This window comes from Contarinia nasturtii, unplaced genomic scaffold (assembly GCF_009176525.2).
Source record: "Contarinia nasturtii isolate CC-2019 unplaced genomic scaffold, AAFC_CNas_1.1 Cnas_scaffold_1905, whole genome shotgun sequence".
Taxonomy (NCBI): domain Eukaryota; kingdom Metazoa; phylum Arthropoda; class Insecta; order Diptera; family Cecidomyiidae; genus Contarinia; species Contarinia nasturtii.
This window is the reverse complement of record NW_022199235.1, coordinates 491,488-507,373: the sequence shown is the minus strand read 5'-3', so window position 1 is coordinate 507,373 and position 15,886 is coordinate 491,488. Positions and strand designations below refer to the sequence as shown.

General features: G+C 35.7%; 3 protein-coding genes across 3 annotated transcripts in view; 2 read left to right on the top strand and 1 right to left on the bottom strand.

Moving 5' to 3' along the window:
* The window catches only part of LOC116347450, a 17,539-nt gene extending 17,009 nt beyond the window's left edge, over nt 1–530 (top strand). Inside the window, exon 5 of the mRNA XM_031778028.1 lies at nt 496–530. Within this exon, the coding sequence (XP_031633888.1) occupies nt 496–530 (35 nt within the window). The remainder of the gene's footprint in view (nt 1–495) is intronic.
* A 721-nt stretch (nt 531–1,251) lies between these two features.
* On the bottom strand, nt 1,252–4,772 carry LOC116347449 (protein kinase C-binding protein 1-like). The gene is made up of 6 exons (XM_031778027.1): nt 4,546–4,772; nt 4,254–4,426; nt 3,850–3,907; nt 3,018–3,183; nt 2,309–2,652; nt 1,252–2,211 (listed from the first exon to the last, which is right to left on the bottom strand). The coding sequence occupies exons 1-6, from the start codon at nt 4,558–4,560 to the stop codon at nt 1,252–1,254; spliced, it is 1,716 nt and encodes a 571-aa protein (XP_031633887.1). The 5' UTR covers nt 4,561–4,772.
* A 470-nt stretch (nt 4,773–5,242) lies between these two features.
* Nucleotides 5,243–7,615, top strand: LOC116347459. The gene is made up of 2 exons (XM_031778043.1): nt 5,243–5,441; nt 5,779–7,615. Exon 2 carries the CDS (start codon nt 5,782–5,784, stop codon nt 7,174–7,176), a length of 1,395 nt encoding a protein of 464 aa, XP_031633903.1. The 5' UTR covers nt 5,243–5,441; nt 5,779–5,781; the 3' UTR covers nt 7,177–7,615.
* Nucleotides 7,616–15,886: the final 8,271 nt, after the last annotated feature.

Genomic DNA, 15,886 nt, shown 5'->3' with positions numbered 1-15,886 from the left:
ACTAATTGCTTTTTGTTGTTTTTCATTTCAGAATGACACCAAAATGGACACGAAATAGTTTTTTAATACCAAATTGTACTATTTTTGCATAAAATAAATGAAACAGCTTGAACAAATGAAGAATTATAGTATTTTCCGCATTGCGATCCGATTCAAGGGTACAAGGGGTTGGTCGGAGGGTCATACAATGTAAGGTGTCCTAAGGGTAATTTTTTACGAGGAATCCAAAAATGGGGTAAATTTTGGGGATCAGTGGGCATTTAACCCCATTTTGGGGATTTTCTCCAAAATTCAGTACTTTTTTCGAATTTTGGACCCGTGCCCTCCGAATTGGGGCTTCCTGGGGGGGGTCAAAACAATATGTCAATGGATAGTACATGGATAGACGTAACTTTTGTGCGAAGAAACATTTTGTCTTATTTGACCTTCAAGAGGCCAAAATCCCATTGGAAACATGAAAAATTGATTTTTTTTCACATTTCGACCCAATTTAAGGGTACAAGGGGTGGTTGGAGGGTGGTCGGGGGTAAGGTGTCCTAAATGTAATTTTGTACGAGAAATCCAAATATGGGGTCAATTTGGGGGGTCGGAGGGCATTAGACCCCATTTTTGGCATTTTTCACTTTTTTTCAAAAATTTTGACCCGTGCCCTCCGAATTGGGGCACCCGGGGGGGGTCAAAGCAATATGTCAATGGATAGTGGGTTGATAGACGCAACTTTTATGGGAAGTAACATATGACCCCATTTGACCTTTGGGGGGTCTAAATCGCCCTGATATATTTCGGATAAACCTATGAGATCATTTTTGACCCCCAAGGAGGGGTCATTGACCCCCCTTGTGGTGACATTTTTTTTTCGTCTCATTATGGGCTACAACTTTGCCGAAGAGAGTAATCGAATATTTTTAGTTATATACGAGATAGAGTTCACCGAAAATAACACCCAAAAAAGGCGATTTTCGGCACTTCAAGGGGGCGTATCCAGACCCCATATGAATTTGGGGAAAAATTTTTGATGCCAAAGTTGTTTTTTTGGACCCCTCTACCACATCCAATGGGAATTTTGAGAAAATTTTTCCGAACGCTGGGGATGTTTACTGGTAAGTCATTTTTTTTTGTCGTACGGTGTTATTAAACGTTTTAAGCGTTTTGCAAAAAAGCGTGTGTTCCAAAAATATGTTACAATCAATCAAACTCAATTAATCGGAAAAGCGATCAAGTTCCGTTGTTCATACGTGAATATTTTTTGAATTACCCCTGTTTTTTGCAGATTAAACTGCAGTAGTCTCTGTCAAGCTTCTTGTTGCATTCCCTGCACCGGGCCGTTTTCACCTTCTGCATTTCGTCACCTGACTGCAAACAGACCTTTTCTTCGATTACTTTTTGTAGCTGCATTTCAATTTCTGCCACTCTCTTTGCATGGTTCTTCTTCAATGTTTCCGTATCATGGGTATACTGCATGATGACTTTATTTAATGCAGCGTTCTCAAGAGAATATTGTTGGTTCGCCTTTTTCATTTCAACCAATGCCGTTTGTAATTGTGCATTTTGTACACGAAGTTCGGCCATTTCCATGTCACATTCCACCTCTTCAGATGTCAGGTGATTGATCACCGAAACTGTTCCGTTTCCATGAATTTGCTGCATTTCTTGCTCAACGCAATCAAACACACTTTCTTCGCTTGGCATCTCACCTGAAGCTGTCATATATAATTCGTTGTCAGAGTCAATGGTTTGATCAGATGGTTGCATAGTGTCGCTTGATTTCTCTTTGAAACCAAAAAATCGTTGTCTTATAGTGTCTTCATCATCTGACGATGAATATTCAATCGATTGTGGATCATTGCTGCTTGATTTATCTTGCTCTATACTATCGGGATAGTCGTCGCTTTGATCAATAAGATGCACTTGCATAAGGACCTCACCAAATTCGTCGCTGAATCGAACCTTTTTCGTAGGAACTGCTGGCTCATCGACCACCGAATCTATCTTACGCTTTGAGCTAGCTCGAATTTCGATTTCGGAATCATCGACATGTCGATCGTATTCTACTTGATTATCGCTCTTATGGACTTCCGATTTTTTCACCGTTGTAGAGCACATTTTCGAAATGTAGTCATCGAGCAATGCTGGATTGAACACAGTTTTTGATTCAGCGAAGCGAAATGAACCGAATTTTTGGCGTAAGTTCTGAATGTACTCATCCGTCTCCTGCGAAACAGAAACAATTTTTAACGAACTTTTAGTCTCCGAAAAACAAGGTATTGATTTTTATTAAAGAAAAATTGACGCAAGAAAAATAGCTTACTTTCAATGCTGCCACGTATTCCTCGGTTGTGTTACGTGACGGTTTTGGACTTTCTTCTGAATACAAAAAACACTTACGGGCCATTACTTTGGCTTGACTATGATCGCCAAAGAAATCTACACGGATCATTGGCTCCTTCACGGCCATCACCTTGGCAGGCCAATAGGGGTAACCTTCGACTTTTGCCCAAATTAATGCATGAGTCTTAGAACAGACCTTTGTGAACCAATCTTTGGCAAACTTGCTCGCATTTAGGTAGCATTCGCTACAATTTATAATGTTGTCTATTTCATAAGTGATACTATTCAACAATGAACGGGCCAACTTCGTCTTCTTGTCTTCATCTAAAAAATCGGATTTGAATAAGTGTTTGAAATGTTATCTTTTTAAAACTCTACAATGCATATCTCCATTTGAAATAAATCAATGATCAAAAAGCAGACATTATATTGAGATATTTTCAGCGGGATGGCCTCAGGCAGCTATCGTCCGGCACTGAAATTAAGTGAAAACAATAGAAGTGATTGTTGTACACAAGTGTTTTTATAACTTTAACTATTATTACTTCTATTGTTTTCACTCCGTTTTAGAACCGGCTGCCTGAGTTGCTTCATCTGGCTGAAAGTATGGTGTGTCAAAAAATCAAAATTTGACCATTGACCAAAAATCAGAATTTTAAAGAAAAGTTGATGAATAATTTGATATGGACCTTTGAATAAAATCACACAATTATGTACAATCCAACGAACATCGTTACGGAACTCAGCAAAATTGGTGTACGTGTCAATATTTTTCTTGATTTTCGTCAAGTCGATGATGTTCACAATTGACTTCAAACGATTGGATTTTTTGAAGGGATTTTTTAACGAATTGAACTGAAATTAGATAGAATTATAATTAGATTCAATTCAATCATTTTTAAGGTGGTGTTAGAGAGGGTACTGAATCAACCTCCTTGTAAGCATAGCGAATAACACGGTAGAAAGGAGCTGAGGGGGAAGAATTCGGAGAAAATTTCAACGTGTAACCAATATTTTGGCTAAAAGTCCAGAGTGTCGATTTCTCATGTCACCTTTCACCATAGCTGGGCAGAATGGAAGTTTAAGGGGCAAATATGGAGGTTGATTTCCACAAAAACTCCTAGTTAAATATGAAAAATTCAACTATGGTCCAAAAGCCCTAGTAAAATGAGAAAAATTCAATCTCAAATCGTGAACTTTGTAAAGGGGTGATGTAAAAATTTGAAGTCTTCGGGAGGGGTAATCCTTTCTCTGTCTGCCCAGCTATGTCTTTCACACCACACCATATTGGCTTATATCATCCTCTCATTTATGATCTGCCACTCTCTCACTTTTTAGTTAAAAAAAAATATTTTTGCTAGTGAATATTCGGGATCGTCTCCGCTGTAGAACCTTCTCACAACTCTCCCCATATGGTTTTTATTTAGAAGAACAAATTCTCCGTGCTCCATCAGTGAACAAATCATTCTCCGTCTAACAAGACAAAAACTCAATTATCAATCTGATCAGAATAAAACTTACCGTATTCAAATTCCACACTGCTTTGATCATCACTGACAACATTTTCACGTCTGATGGTCTGAAATTGTTCAAAAACATCTTTCAAAATCAAAAAATATCACGGATTGGATAAGATTTTTTAAATTGCTGGACCGTTTCTACAAAAACATGAAAGCAATTTTCTTTTTGCCATTTTATTTCCCTTGATCGATGATTAAATTACGGTAGTTCCAAATCGATCCATAGTGCCTGCAAGAGGACGCAGAACATTCACCAATTTTTCCTGTGTAAGCAAAATGACAGTCATGCCACGGGCAAGAGTGTGATTATACCAATTGAAAGCATGTACACAAAAACCGCACTCAACGACAAAATATCACTCATATACGACAACAATAACATTGTTTAAAGGAACCAAAACTTACTTATCCGTTTCCTTAGAAGCGTCCACTGCGTCACAAACTGAACACTGCCAATTCTCCGCTTGGCTCTGTCCATCGTTGTTCTCACAAGCCGTGTGGAATGACCGAATACAATTGTTGCATTTTATCGTGGTTCCATCGGAATTGCAATGCCAGCAAAATAAATCATGTTTAACCTACTCAATAAGAAAAGAGCAGAATTAGCATAAAAAATATAATATTTTTATCGCAAGTCACTTCGACACTTCAAAATAAACTCAATAAGCAAAGAAATTGATTGTATCACTGAATTCACCTTTGTTGATGACATTTTCTTCTCACACAATTCACGTATTTCGTATTAAATTTATGTTAATCAATATCAAACGATTACTTAATATCGTACAACAATATTATTTATAAATTCAATAGAAAATCACAAAAACAATAAATTCTAGTATTCACGGGACCGATACGCAACGCGTTATGTGTTTTTACTGTACTTAATGCGACCGTGCTCAATAATAATAAAAAACTGTAAAACACAAGCGTCGTCGTGTCTGTGTACAGATTTGGGCTGGTATGCATGTTCGAGAGATGTACAACAAGTCGATGTTTATGTGATAAAACAACGGTCAGACGCTTGTGTGTGTCGTCATTTAAGGTACACAGTTTGACAGTTCAGCCCAATACGTATATCATGTCATTCGATCCGTTTGGCAAATTGAATAATTTAATCGAAATCGTTGCCACAAAAAAAACCATATAACAGCCATTTAACTTTACTATCTTTGTAAATAATTCTGTTAAGCATGATAAAATATAAGCAGTATTTTAGTGCTTCCGAATTCATATTTTGTTTTGTTTTAAATAACCTTTTGATTTGAATTCACGTAAAATTCTAAGCTTAACACCAAAATTTAATTCAAACATGCAAACTGATCCAAACAGCGACAACACTGTTCACCAATTCGGACATCGACTCAGTTGGTATGTTTTTGTGTGCAATACACAGCGACGTAATCGTACAACTACATCGACACAGCACAAAGTCTTTCACGAGTATGCACCGAAAATTGGGAGTACAGTTTTGATAAAATTAAATAATATTTTCAACAAATATTCAGCTTGAAGAACTTTCAACGAAATTAAAATAAAAACTCATACAACTTGAAGCAATTTTCTGTTATTGTTACAAAATATTCCACGACGGTGAGTAAAGCTATAAAAAATACAAAACAAATTACATTAGTTCATACGGTTTTTTCCTAAAGGTGATTTTAATTTTGGAAATTATCTGAGTTGATTGCAATTTAGCCCATTTTCAGTTCCAATTTTGAATTATTAATCAAAATATTAAACTTTTTAAATTAGATTATTAGATTTATTGGTTGAAGTCAACATTTTGACTATTAATATTGAGGGCCAAAGCATATGTGCATATATGGGTGTACCAATTGCAACAAATGTCTTAACCTTAAATAGTGAAAAAAAAAATTCATTTTGAGAATGCACGATAGTGACGTCATATATTTTACCATTTTTATAGGTCATGGCTGAACGAAAAAGGGTACAACCACAACCAGAAGAAAGAAATGAGCCAGAGTCAAAGCGCTCACGAACTGACGATCATAAAGGCCCAGCAAAAAATACAATGAAACTGACGGATGTGATCGATGATTGCCTTGAGCATGTATTTATGGATTTGAGTCTCGAAGACCTCTTGAACATTGCCGATACCAACAAAGAACTGAAACCGGCCGCAGACATGGCATTCCGGCGAAAATTTGGAAAGATGGAATTCCAACTAGACAAAGATCGATTTCAATGCGCTATAAAACTCGGTGAACACATTGTAATCAACGATAAGAAGACCCAGTTGCAATTGTTGAGGTGTTTTGGTCATTCGGTCACCAAGCTGGTACTACGACCTCCTGGTGTATTTAGTAGGAGGCTGATTAGCTATGCTAATAAATTCTGTTTCAATTCGCTAACTGACATCAAGATTATGCACTTTGATTTCACCAGAAATAACTTTCTAAATAAACTAGGAGAAAAAACTGTTTGTGGTTTTTCACAAAACAAATTTAAACTAAAGAAACGATTTCGAAACGTTGAAGTTGTTTCATTAAGCAGTTGCCAATTGTATGCAGATACGAATTTAAAAAAATTGTTTCCGGCAATGCGTCGTTTGGATTTATTTAAATGTTCTACGGTTACTGAGGAAACATTAATCGTGAAGAATACACCAAAATTGGAACATTTGGAAATGACTTGCGACCGCCGTATATCAGCCGAAAATATTTGCACCACCTTACGAAGTAATCCACAACTGCGCAGCTTATCCCTGATTGGTATTGTTCCACCCAAAGATTTTTGGAACATATGCCAAACACTTTACCAACTAGAATCTCTTCGATTCGATAGTATATATTGTGTCAAATTCAAACATGCTGACATCCCGATCAATTTACCTACGTTGGAAAAACTGGATATTAACATTGGAAAAAAAGATCAGCGTTTGATGACATCAGAAAAAAATAAGATAACGTTTGGTCAACTTAAAGAAATCAAATTGGAATGCATGTATAGTGGTTGGTTGCCATCGATTAACTCACACAAATGGTCAAACTTCTTCAAAAAAAATAAATTGATCGAAAAAATGACATTGTGGTTTTATGAAACCGACATAAACATTTGCGAAACCATCATAACTGAAGCTGCACAAGAATTGCCATTGTTGAACGAATTCATCCTTTATGGTCGTGATTTCTCAGTTGAGGAAATACTTCGTTTCATCGGAAAATTCAATATGATGAGCTATGGTTTCGAAATGGAAAATGTGGATGAATTCTATAACCTGAAAGAGCGTCTAGGCGTAGAATGGACTGCATCAATCGATGATGCATGGGCTGCTTTTGTTATTAATGTCAGTCGCAAGTTGTGACGGTTAACTTCCATAATTCTTCAATACAAACAGTTTAGACATTAGGCGATCAGCAACATTTAATTTAAAAATTAAATCGTAATTACTGCACAATTTTAATATTTTTCAAGGACAGATTCATCAAATAGAATAATAACTTTTCTCCCATTTTTCAACGTTGAGTTCTTTTATAATAAAAAAAAACTGCTGACTGTAAAAAGAGATATGTTTTCAAAGCGTTGCAATAGAACGCGTCTGGTTAGGTTGAGTGTATAAACCGAGAAGGTTTTTAATAAATTAATAATGCATTGTCCAAACGTCATAGGTCAGTTAATTGTCATACGTGTCCAATTGTCATATACAATTAATAATATTACAAAATATTACCATATTTTCAACAAGTTTCAACATCTATAATAATAAACAATATTGCGACTCAATAAATTGTTAATCTTCAAAAGCTTCTTATTTCATTGAAAAACTGTGCACGAGTAGTGGCTTTTTAATTTGAATTCATCGCCAAACAACAAACCTAGTAACAATTGTTTAAAATACAAATCGAATATGCGAACTGTTCCGCTATGGTAGCGACAACACTGTTTGCCAATTCGGACATCGACTCAGTTGGTCTTTTTTGTGTGCACTGCACTGTGGCGTAATCGTACAACTACATCGACACAGCACAAACTCTTTTATGAGTTGTCATTTCTCGTTAACATTATCAACTGTATGCATTGAAAATGTGGAGTACATTTTTGACATAATTAAATCGTATTCTCGACAAATATTCAGCTTGAAGAACTTTCAACGAAATTAAAATAAAAACTCATACAACTTGAATCAATTTTCTGTTATTGTTACAATATATTCCACGACGGTGAGTAAAACTACAAAAAATTAAAAACAAATTGCTTGAAGTCAACATTTTGACTATTAATATTGAGGGCCAAAGCATATGTGCGGAGTCAAAGCGCTCACGAACTGACGATCATAAAGGCCCAGCAAAAAATACAATGAAACTGACGGATGTGATCGATGATTGTCTTGAGCGAATCTTTATGCTTTTGAGTCTCGACATTGCCGATACAAACAAAGAACTGAAACCGGCCGCTGACATGGCATTCGAACGTAAATTTGGAAAGATGAAATTTTCACTAAGCAAAAAGGTGCGCATTTTTTTCCAAACATACGCCAGTTGTACTGATATTGGTAGTTTTAATAATTTACTAGACAATTCAATTGATATCTCTGATAAGAAGTTCCAATTGCGTTTGTTACGTTGTTTTGGTAATTTGATCACACATCTGGATATATGGCATACTGGTGATTGGGGCCAAAAGTTGATTAAATATGCAAATAAATACTGTTTCAATTCGTTAGTTGCCGTTCGGATTTGTGAGTTGTGCATCACAAACAACTTGCTGAAGAAAACTTTTTCAAACATCGAAGTTGTTCAATTGACCGGACACAGATCGTATGCAGATACGAATTTTATAGCATTGTTCCGGCATTGCATCACTTGGAATTGACCTGCTATTCTACGTTTTCTAAGAGAATATTTTTCGTGGGGAACATACCAAAATTGGAATATTTGACAATTCATGCCAACCGCCGTATCCCATCCGAAAATATTTGCATCTCGATGCAAAATAATCCACAATTGCGCAGCTTATTTCTAGATGGGATTGTTCTACCCGAAGATTTCTGGAACACATGCCAAAAACTTGAACAATTAGAATGTCTTCGGATCGGGAGTTGCTCTTATGCCGTCTTCGAACATGTTGACACTGCTCTCAACTTTCCTGCGTTGAAAAAACTGGATATTGAAATTAACAATGACAGAGATCTACGTTTGATGTTATCAATGGTTGCATTTGATCATCTTGTAGACATTACATTGAATTTAAATGTGCCACTCAAATTGCTTCATTCATATCAATGGTCAAACTTCTTCAAGAAGCATCGATCTATCGAAAAAGTCCATTTGCAATCGTATGGCTTAGTCGACATAATCAGCAATGAAACCATCACGACTGAAATTGCACAAGAATTACCACTGTTAAAGGAATTCGTCCAGTTTGCTGGTTGGTCTTCGGTTGATGGAATACTTCATTTCGTTCGTAAGTTCAACTTGGTGAGTTATGGTTTCAACCTGAAAGACATGGATAAATTCGACGATTTAAAAAAGCGCTTGGGCGCAGAATGGGAGGCATCAAAGGAGTATTTCCATGTCAAAGTTAATCGCAAATTGTAATGGTGAACCGTGTAAAAGCTGAGCGACCGGTAACATTAAATTTAAGAATTGAAAGGAACTTATATTCCTCAAATTTATAAAATTATTACTTTTTTCCTCATTTGTAGAGAAAACTCAGAAAGTTATATGTTTAATATTGAACTCAATCGAAGTTACCAGCTTAAGTCCAATAATAAAATTCCAATATTCAAATTTTTCTTATCTAGAATTTGTTTGCTTAAAACCGGACATTGAACGAAACAAATCACATGAAAAATAAAATTGTAATTTGAATTCAGAGTAAACTAAACGTTTAGGCTTCAAAGCTACAATAAAATTTAATTCAAACAGCAAATATTCTCTATGGATTTTATTTTCAATTTTATTGTATTTCAATCTTTCCTCATTGCATATTTTCGATTTCCAATTTTTCAAAATGATTTAATAGCGATAACACTACCATTTCGAAAATGTCATTGATGTGTTTGTGTGTGCAACATGAAGAACCAGGCACACAATCACACCGACATTTGGTAAGGCGCCAAAATATCAATACGTTCTCATTTGTCTCCGCCATCTTTTGGACATACAAACAGCAAACCTGAAATCGTTTTGTTACTTTACCCAATTTACAACTTCCGACGCATACAAAATATTTGAAAAAAAGAGAATTTAGTTTATCCAACATTCAACGAAGTTGGCACATAAAAATATTGAAATCTAAACGATTTTTCAGGAGCAGAAAAAGGCTGCAAGGGTAAGATTTTTTAACACAGTTGAAGTTTTCAGTCATATAAAATATCAAAATAATTTGAGATGAGCTCATAATTTCTGCGAGAATACAAGCAAACTGAACGATATATTTGGAAAATTCTTTTATTCCATCGATTTGATGGAAATATACACGCTCAATAAAAGTTTACAAGAAAACAAATGAAGGATACTTTTCCTTTCGTTAGTGCTAATCAATTTTATTTCGATTTTATGGTATCAAATTAACAACTTGGCTATTAGGTGAAGAAAACATTTCCAAAAACTAATTGTAGAATTGTATGTCAAAATGTAGTAATTGTTGTCAATGCCTTAGTCTCAAGTACTGAAAGAAATTTGTTTGCATGAAAATGTGGTGGTGTTGGTGAGAGTACGCAATTGGACGTTTTTTTTCGAAGGTTAATTTGAGTAATTTGAATTTGTTGCAGAAAATGGCTGATCAAATGGCAAATTTGGGACCCAATCCCCTACGGACGAACCTCCTGGATGTTGTGTACGATTGTCTCGAGCAAATTTTCGTGCATTTGACGGTGAGAGATCTTTTGAACATTGCACATACAAACAAAGACCTGAAGCAGGCCGCTGACATGGCATTCAAGCGTAAATTTGGCAAGATTGAATTCGAATTACACAACGATCGCTATTTCATTCTGGACACCAATATCATTCGGATTAACGATAAGAAAACCCAGTTGCGTTTGTTGCGTTGTTTTGGTCATTCCATCACCAAGCTGGATATCCAACCTTCTGGAGAATTCGGCAAGAAATTGATGAGCTACGTTAACGAATACTGTTTCACTTCATTGGTTGCCATCCGGATTCAACAGTCTTTATTTGATTGGTTGCCAAAAAATCAATTTTCAAATGTGGAAGTTGTTGATCTCATCAACTGCCCATTGTATGCTGATTGTATCGATTTTAACCAATGTTTTCCAGCGATGCGGCAATTGGCCTTGAAATGGTGTTCATTTGCGAACGTAAATTACACCGTCAAGAATCTACCGAAATTGGAGCACTTGGCCATTGTTGACACCCGATACCTTTCACCCGACATCATTTTGGCTTGGCTACAGCTCAATCCACAATTAAGAACCTTATTTCTTGAAGGCATTGTTCTACCCATACATTTCTGGAGCGCATGTCAGTCGATTACCCAACTAGAATGTCTGCATGTTCTGAGCTACAACGATCAACTCTTCTCATATTCTGACACGGTTCATTTTAGTGCGTTGGAAAAACTGCATATTTTCATAAAATATGACAGAGATCTAGATGTGATGAAATCAAAGATAATGTTTGATCGCCTCAAGGACATCACATTGGAGTTTGGATTGTTTGTGGATTTGGCGGACACATACCAATGGTCGAAGTTTTTCAAGAAGAACAAATCCATTGAAAAGGTTCATCTGATGTCGGAATACTATGAGATCAAGGAAAGCACCATGACTGCGATCGCGCAAGAGTTGCCACTGTTGAGGGAAATCGTCAACTTTGCTGGTTGGTTTTCGGCTGATGAAATCCTCGACTTCATGGGCAAATTCAACTTGCTGCGCTATGGCTTTAAACTAGAAAACGAGGATGAATTCAAAGATTTACAAAATCGACTAGGCGCCCAATGGAGCGTATCAATCCACGATGAATACTTCGTTAAAATAGATCGTAAGTTGTGGTGAAGTGTTGGTCACTTTTGGACTCCATCGAGATAGATTATTCGGAAGCTGAATGACCAAAAACATTAAAATTAAGAACTACAACGAAATTAAGTTTAACATTTGAAATTTTTTTAAATCAAAACTCCACAAAAAATTAATCATCAAAATTTACTCGATACTTTTTACCAATTCAGTTTCAATTTTCAAAAACTCATTATTTTATTGAATCTCCAAATAAATTAAATAAATCTTCAAAAATAAAATTTCGGAAAAGTCTTTGATTTTAAGCTCATAGAAAAACCTCAAAGCTAAGGTTTAAAGTTGAATCGAAAAATCGAACTGATCCGATGTGGTAGCGACAACACTGTTTGACAATTCGAACATGGAGCCAATTGGTTTATTCATGTGATCAATGAAGTCTAATCGCACCACTAACCACCACACAGACATAGCACATAAACGCGACCCATCGTCATTTCTCACCGCCATCTTCGACTATACATATAAATCGTAATCATTTTGGAGTTTTCCCCAAGAAATTAGTTTGGACGAGTTTAAATAAGATTTAACAAAATAAAACTAACACCTCAAAGAAACTAAGCACATTGATTGGGTTTTTTTTTCAAAGAAATGCTTATTCAAATTGAACAACGTGAGTATAGATACATTTTATTTAGATCAATATTAATTTGATCATTTGTAACAGTTTTATGAGTAACATTTGAAGGCATTCAAAAAAAGAAAATATTCAAAAGCAACTTGGCATTTTTATAAGTTTAACATAATCAGAAATTTCATGATAATTTGAAATTGTACGAGGGTTGCTCCATAATTTTTTTTAAAAACATATATAACACAGTTGTTTTTTGTCGAAAATGGTTTTATTGTTTTTCAAAATATTCCCCGAGATGATCGATACACTTTTGCATTCGATGAAACCATTTGTCATAGCATTCGTGCCACTCCGAAACTGATATCTCCAAAACGTGTGTTTTGAACGCTTCAACTGCTTCTTCTGGTGTCGAAAATCGTTGACCACGTAGTTTTTTCTTCACGCTTGGGAACAAAAAAAAGTCATTGGGTGCCAGGTCAGGACTGTACGGTGGATGACCCATCAGTTCGATGTTTTGACCGGTCAAAAATCGAGTAGTTTGAAAAGATGTGTGAAAGCTCGCATTATCGTGATGAAGAATTATTTTGCGACGGTGGTTGTTTTTTCTTATTTCACCAAACACTTCGGGCAAACAAATGGTGGTATACCAATCAGAATTGACGGTCTTACGATCCTCTAGTGGAACGGTTGCCACATGACCACTTCTCCCGAAAAAACAGGCGACCATTCGCTTCGAAGTGCTTCTTGCTCGAACAACTTTCGTTGGGTTATCTTCATTTTGGAAGACCCATACAGTCGACTGCTGTTTCGTTTCGGGCTCATAGGCATATATCCACGATTCGTCACCAGTGACGATTTTATTAACGTCTTTTGAAGCACCACGATTGAATTTCTTGAGCATTTCTTTACACCAACTCACACGAGCCATTTTTTGTTCATCGGTCAATTTATGTGGGATCCAACGAGAGCAAATCTTTTTTACGGCTAAATGTTCATGCAAAATTGTATGTATGCTGTGGGATGAAATGCCCAAAGATGCCTCAATCTCACGGTAGGTCACATGACGATCTTCCATAATCAGTTTTCTGACAGCATCGATGTTTTGTGGCACAACAGCCGATTTTGGACGACCTGTATGAAACTCGTCTTTGAGCGAACTACGACCGCAACGGAATTCTCGGTACCAGTTATAAATTGTCTGAAGGGTTGGTGCTTCATTGCCAAAGGCCAAATGAAGTCGATCGAAACACTGTTGTTGAGATAATTTACTTCGAAAATCGTAGTAAATCATTTTACGAAAATCTTCACGTGTAAAATTCATTTTTTTGTTGAGTCGCAGTTTACCAGTCACTGTAAACAATACAAATAGCGTTCGTACGACAAAAGGTTCAGGGCACGAATACATACCAAAACATCAAACTTTACGAATATGACAATGGTTTACATCGGGCAACACTATAAGTACCATTTTAAAAAAAATTATGGAGCAACCTACGTAAGTGATGTCAACATTTTAAAAAAAATTATGAAATTTGTGACCTCATGCAGCTATACCTATTGCAATTAATGATCTAACCTCAAATATTGAAAGAAACTTCTTTGCGAAAATGTGTGAATGTGTTGATCAACATTGTCCCATTGTAATTTAATCGCTTTCGACGGCAAACTTACTGTCGCTTTTGAGATCAGTATCGACGGTGGTTTCATCTGTTTTGACCTCCGAAACATATTTACATCTGGATGTCAAACCAGATGAAAGCACTGTCGGTACTGACCTTTAGAGCGACAATGATTTTGCCGTCAAAAACGATTAAATTAAAATAGGAAACATAATAACAACTGTTTAAAATTTTAAAAATATTATTTGTAAATTCTGATGATTTAATTAAAAATTCATTCTTTGAGAAGATTACACGAATAAAAACGCTTTAATTAAACAATTATTTGAATAATATACACAGCTACTAGAAAATATCTGCTTTATATTTATTAGTTAAAACTCAAGTTCTCTAGTGTGTGGAGAAGTGGTATAAATACAAAAAGTTTAGAATTATATGCAAGACATATCATTTTTGCCACAATTGAATCAATACCATACACGCGGAGTTCATCGTATTTCAAACCATCAATACTAGAATTGGTAGTTTCCGATGCGTATATATTTAATTTATACGATGTTATCGGATAATGGAAAAATTCTTTTTTTTCCTTGATCGGATTACCACAAACCATGTATTTTCCTTCATGTTTGATAACGTGCTTCATTTTCACGACATCTACATGAGTATCAAATGACTTGGCCAAAAACCAAATATCACCGACATTGCGATTAGACAATATTACTGCAGGCGCAATTTCAATTTTGGCATAAATTTTGCAGGAGTCCTCTTGTTTCTCATAGTAAACTCGCGGCAAAAACTTTTCTACGTTATCATTTATCATATCGTCATTTTCTATTCTGGACATTTCAATAATACGACGTGCTACTTGTTCCAGTGGCAAATTACAATTTTTTACTTTTAAACCTATCAATCGTAAGCAGTTTTCATATTTATATGTGCTCAAGTTAATAAGATTGTAAATACGATGATTATTCATGTCTTCGGTTATATGTGCTAAATTGTGCACATTACTACTAATGGTATCGATTCCATAGATTTCGATATAAATTTGTATGTATTTTTCAAACAATTTGGTGGCAAGAGGAAGGCTAGCTTTATAAACTTTACATGAACATATTGTCACCGCGCAAAAAAGTATTAAAAAGTGTTGATATTCGTCTTCTGGTAACACTGCTTTTAAAACAACTATTCCCACATAAAGTAAAACTGTTCTATATTCCAATCCTTTCCAACGTCTAAGGCAATCCAAGCCTCGCACAGCACGATGTATGTCAGTGGGCATTTGTTGTTCACATTTTCGTAGCAGCTTAGATGTTTCTTCGATGGTATGTTTTGTCCACTTTCGATGGTATCCTTTTAAACCGAAAACCCAACGGAATAAACATTTTCGCATAACCCCCAAATCCAGCAGATGTAAACTATCCGAAGTCGGAAATGCCGATATCATGTCAATATCCAACTGTTCTATTAAAGAGGTTTCTTTGTGGTGTGGTTTTTGGATACGATTCCTGAAGGATTCATTTGTTCTACGGTGACCATTGATTTGTGGAAAACTCATTCGATGTGTTTCATTGCTATACTGGCCTTCTACTTCACATTTTTGACAACCAAATTTATGGTTGAAACACACTATACCTAATGTAAAATAAAAAGAAAATTAAACTATTTGAATCGTATCGATTAATATTCATTCGAATCGTATCAATATGATCATAAAAAATATATTACCCTTTATAAATGACCGTGCAGGCGTGTCAGCCAGAATTTTGCCCATTTTAATAGTGATATGGTGAGAATTTATTGTTATTCCACTTGCCAAAATTGCTTTGAGTTCAGTGAC

Coding starts and splice junctions, on each gene's coding strand:
- LOC116347449 (XM_031778027.1), bottom strand. Junction 3,184..3,849: donor CAGTGTGGAATTTGAATACG/GTAAGTTTTATT, acceptor ATCTAATTTCAG/TTCAATTCGTTAAAAAATCC. Junction 2,653..3,017: donor TTGTGTGATTTTATTCAAAG/GTCCATATCAAA, acceptor CCGATTTTTTAG/ATGAAGACAAGAAGACGAAG.
- LOC116347459 (XM_031778043.1), top strand. CDS start 5,782: ATGGCTGAACGAAAAAGGGTACAACCACAACCAGAAGAAAGAAATGAG.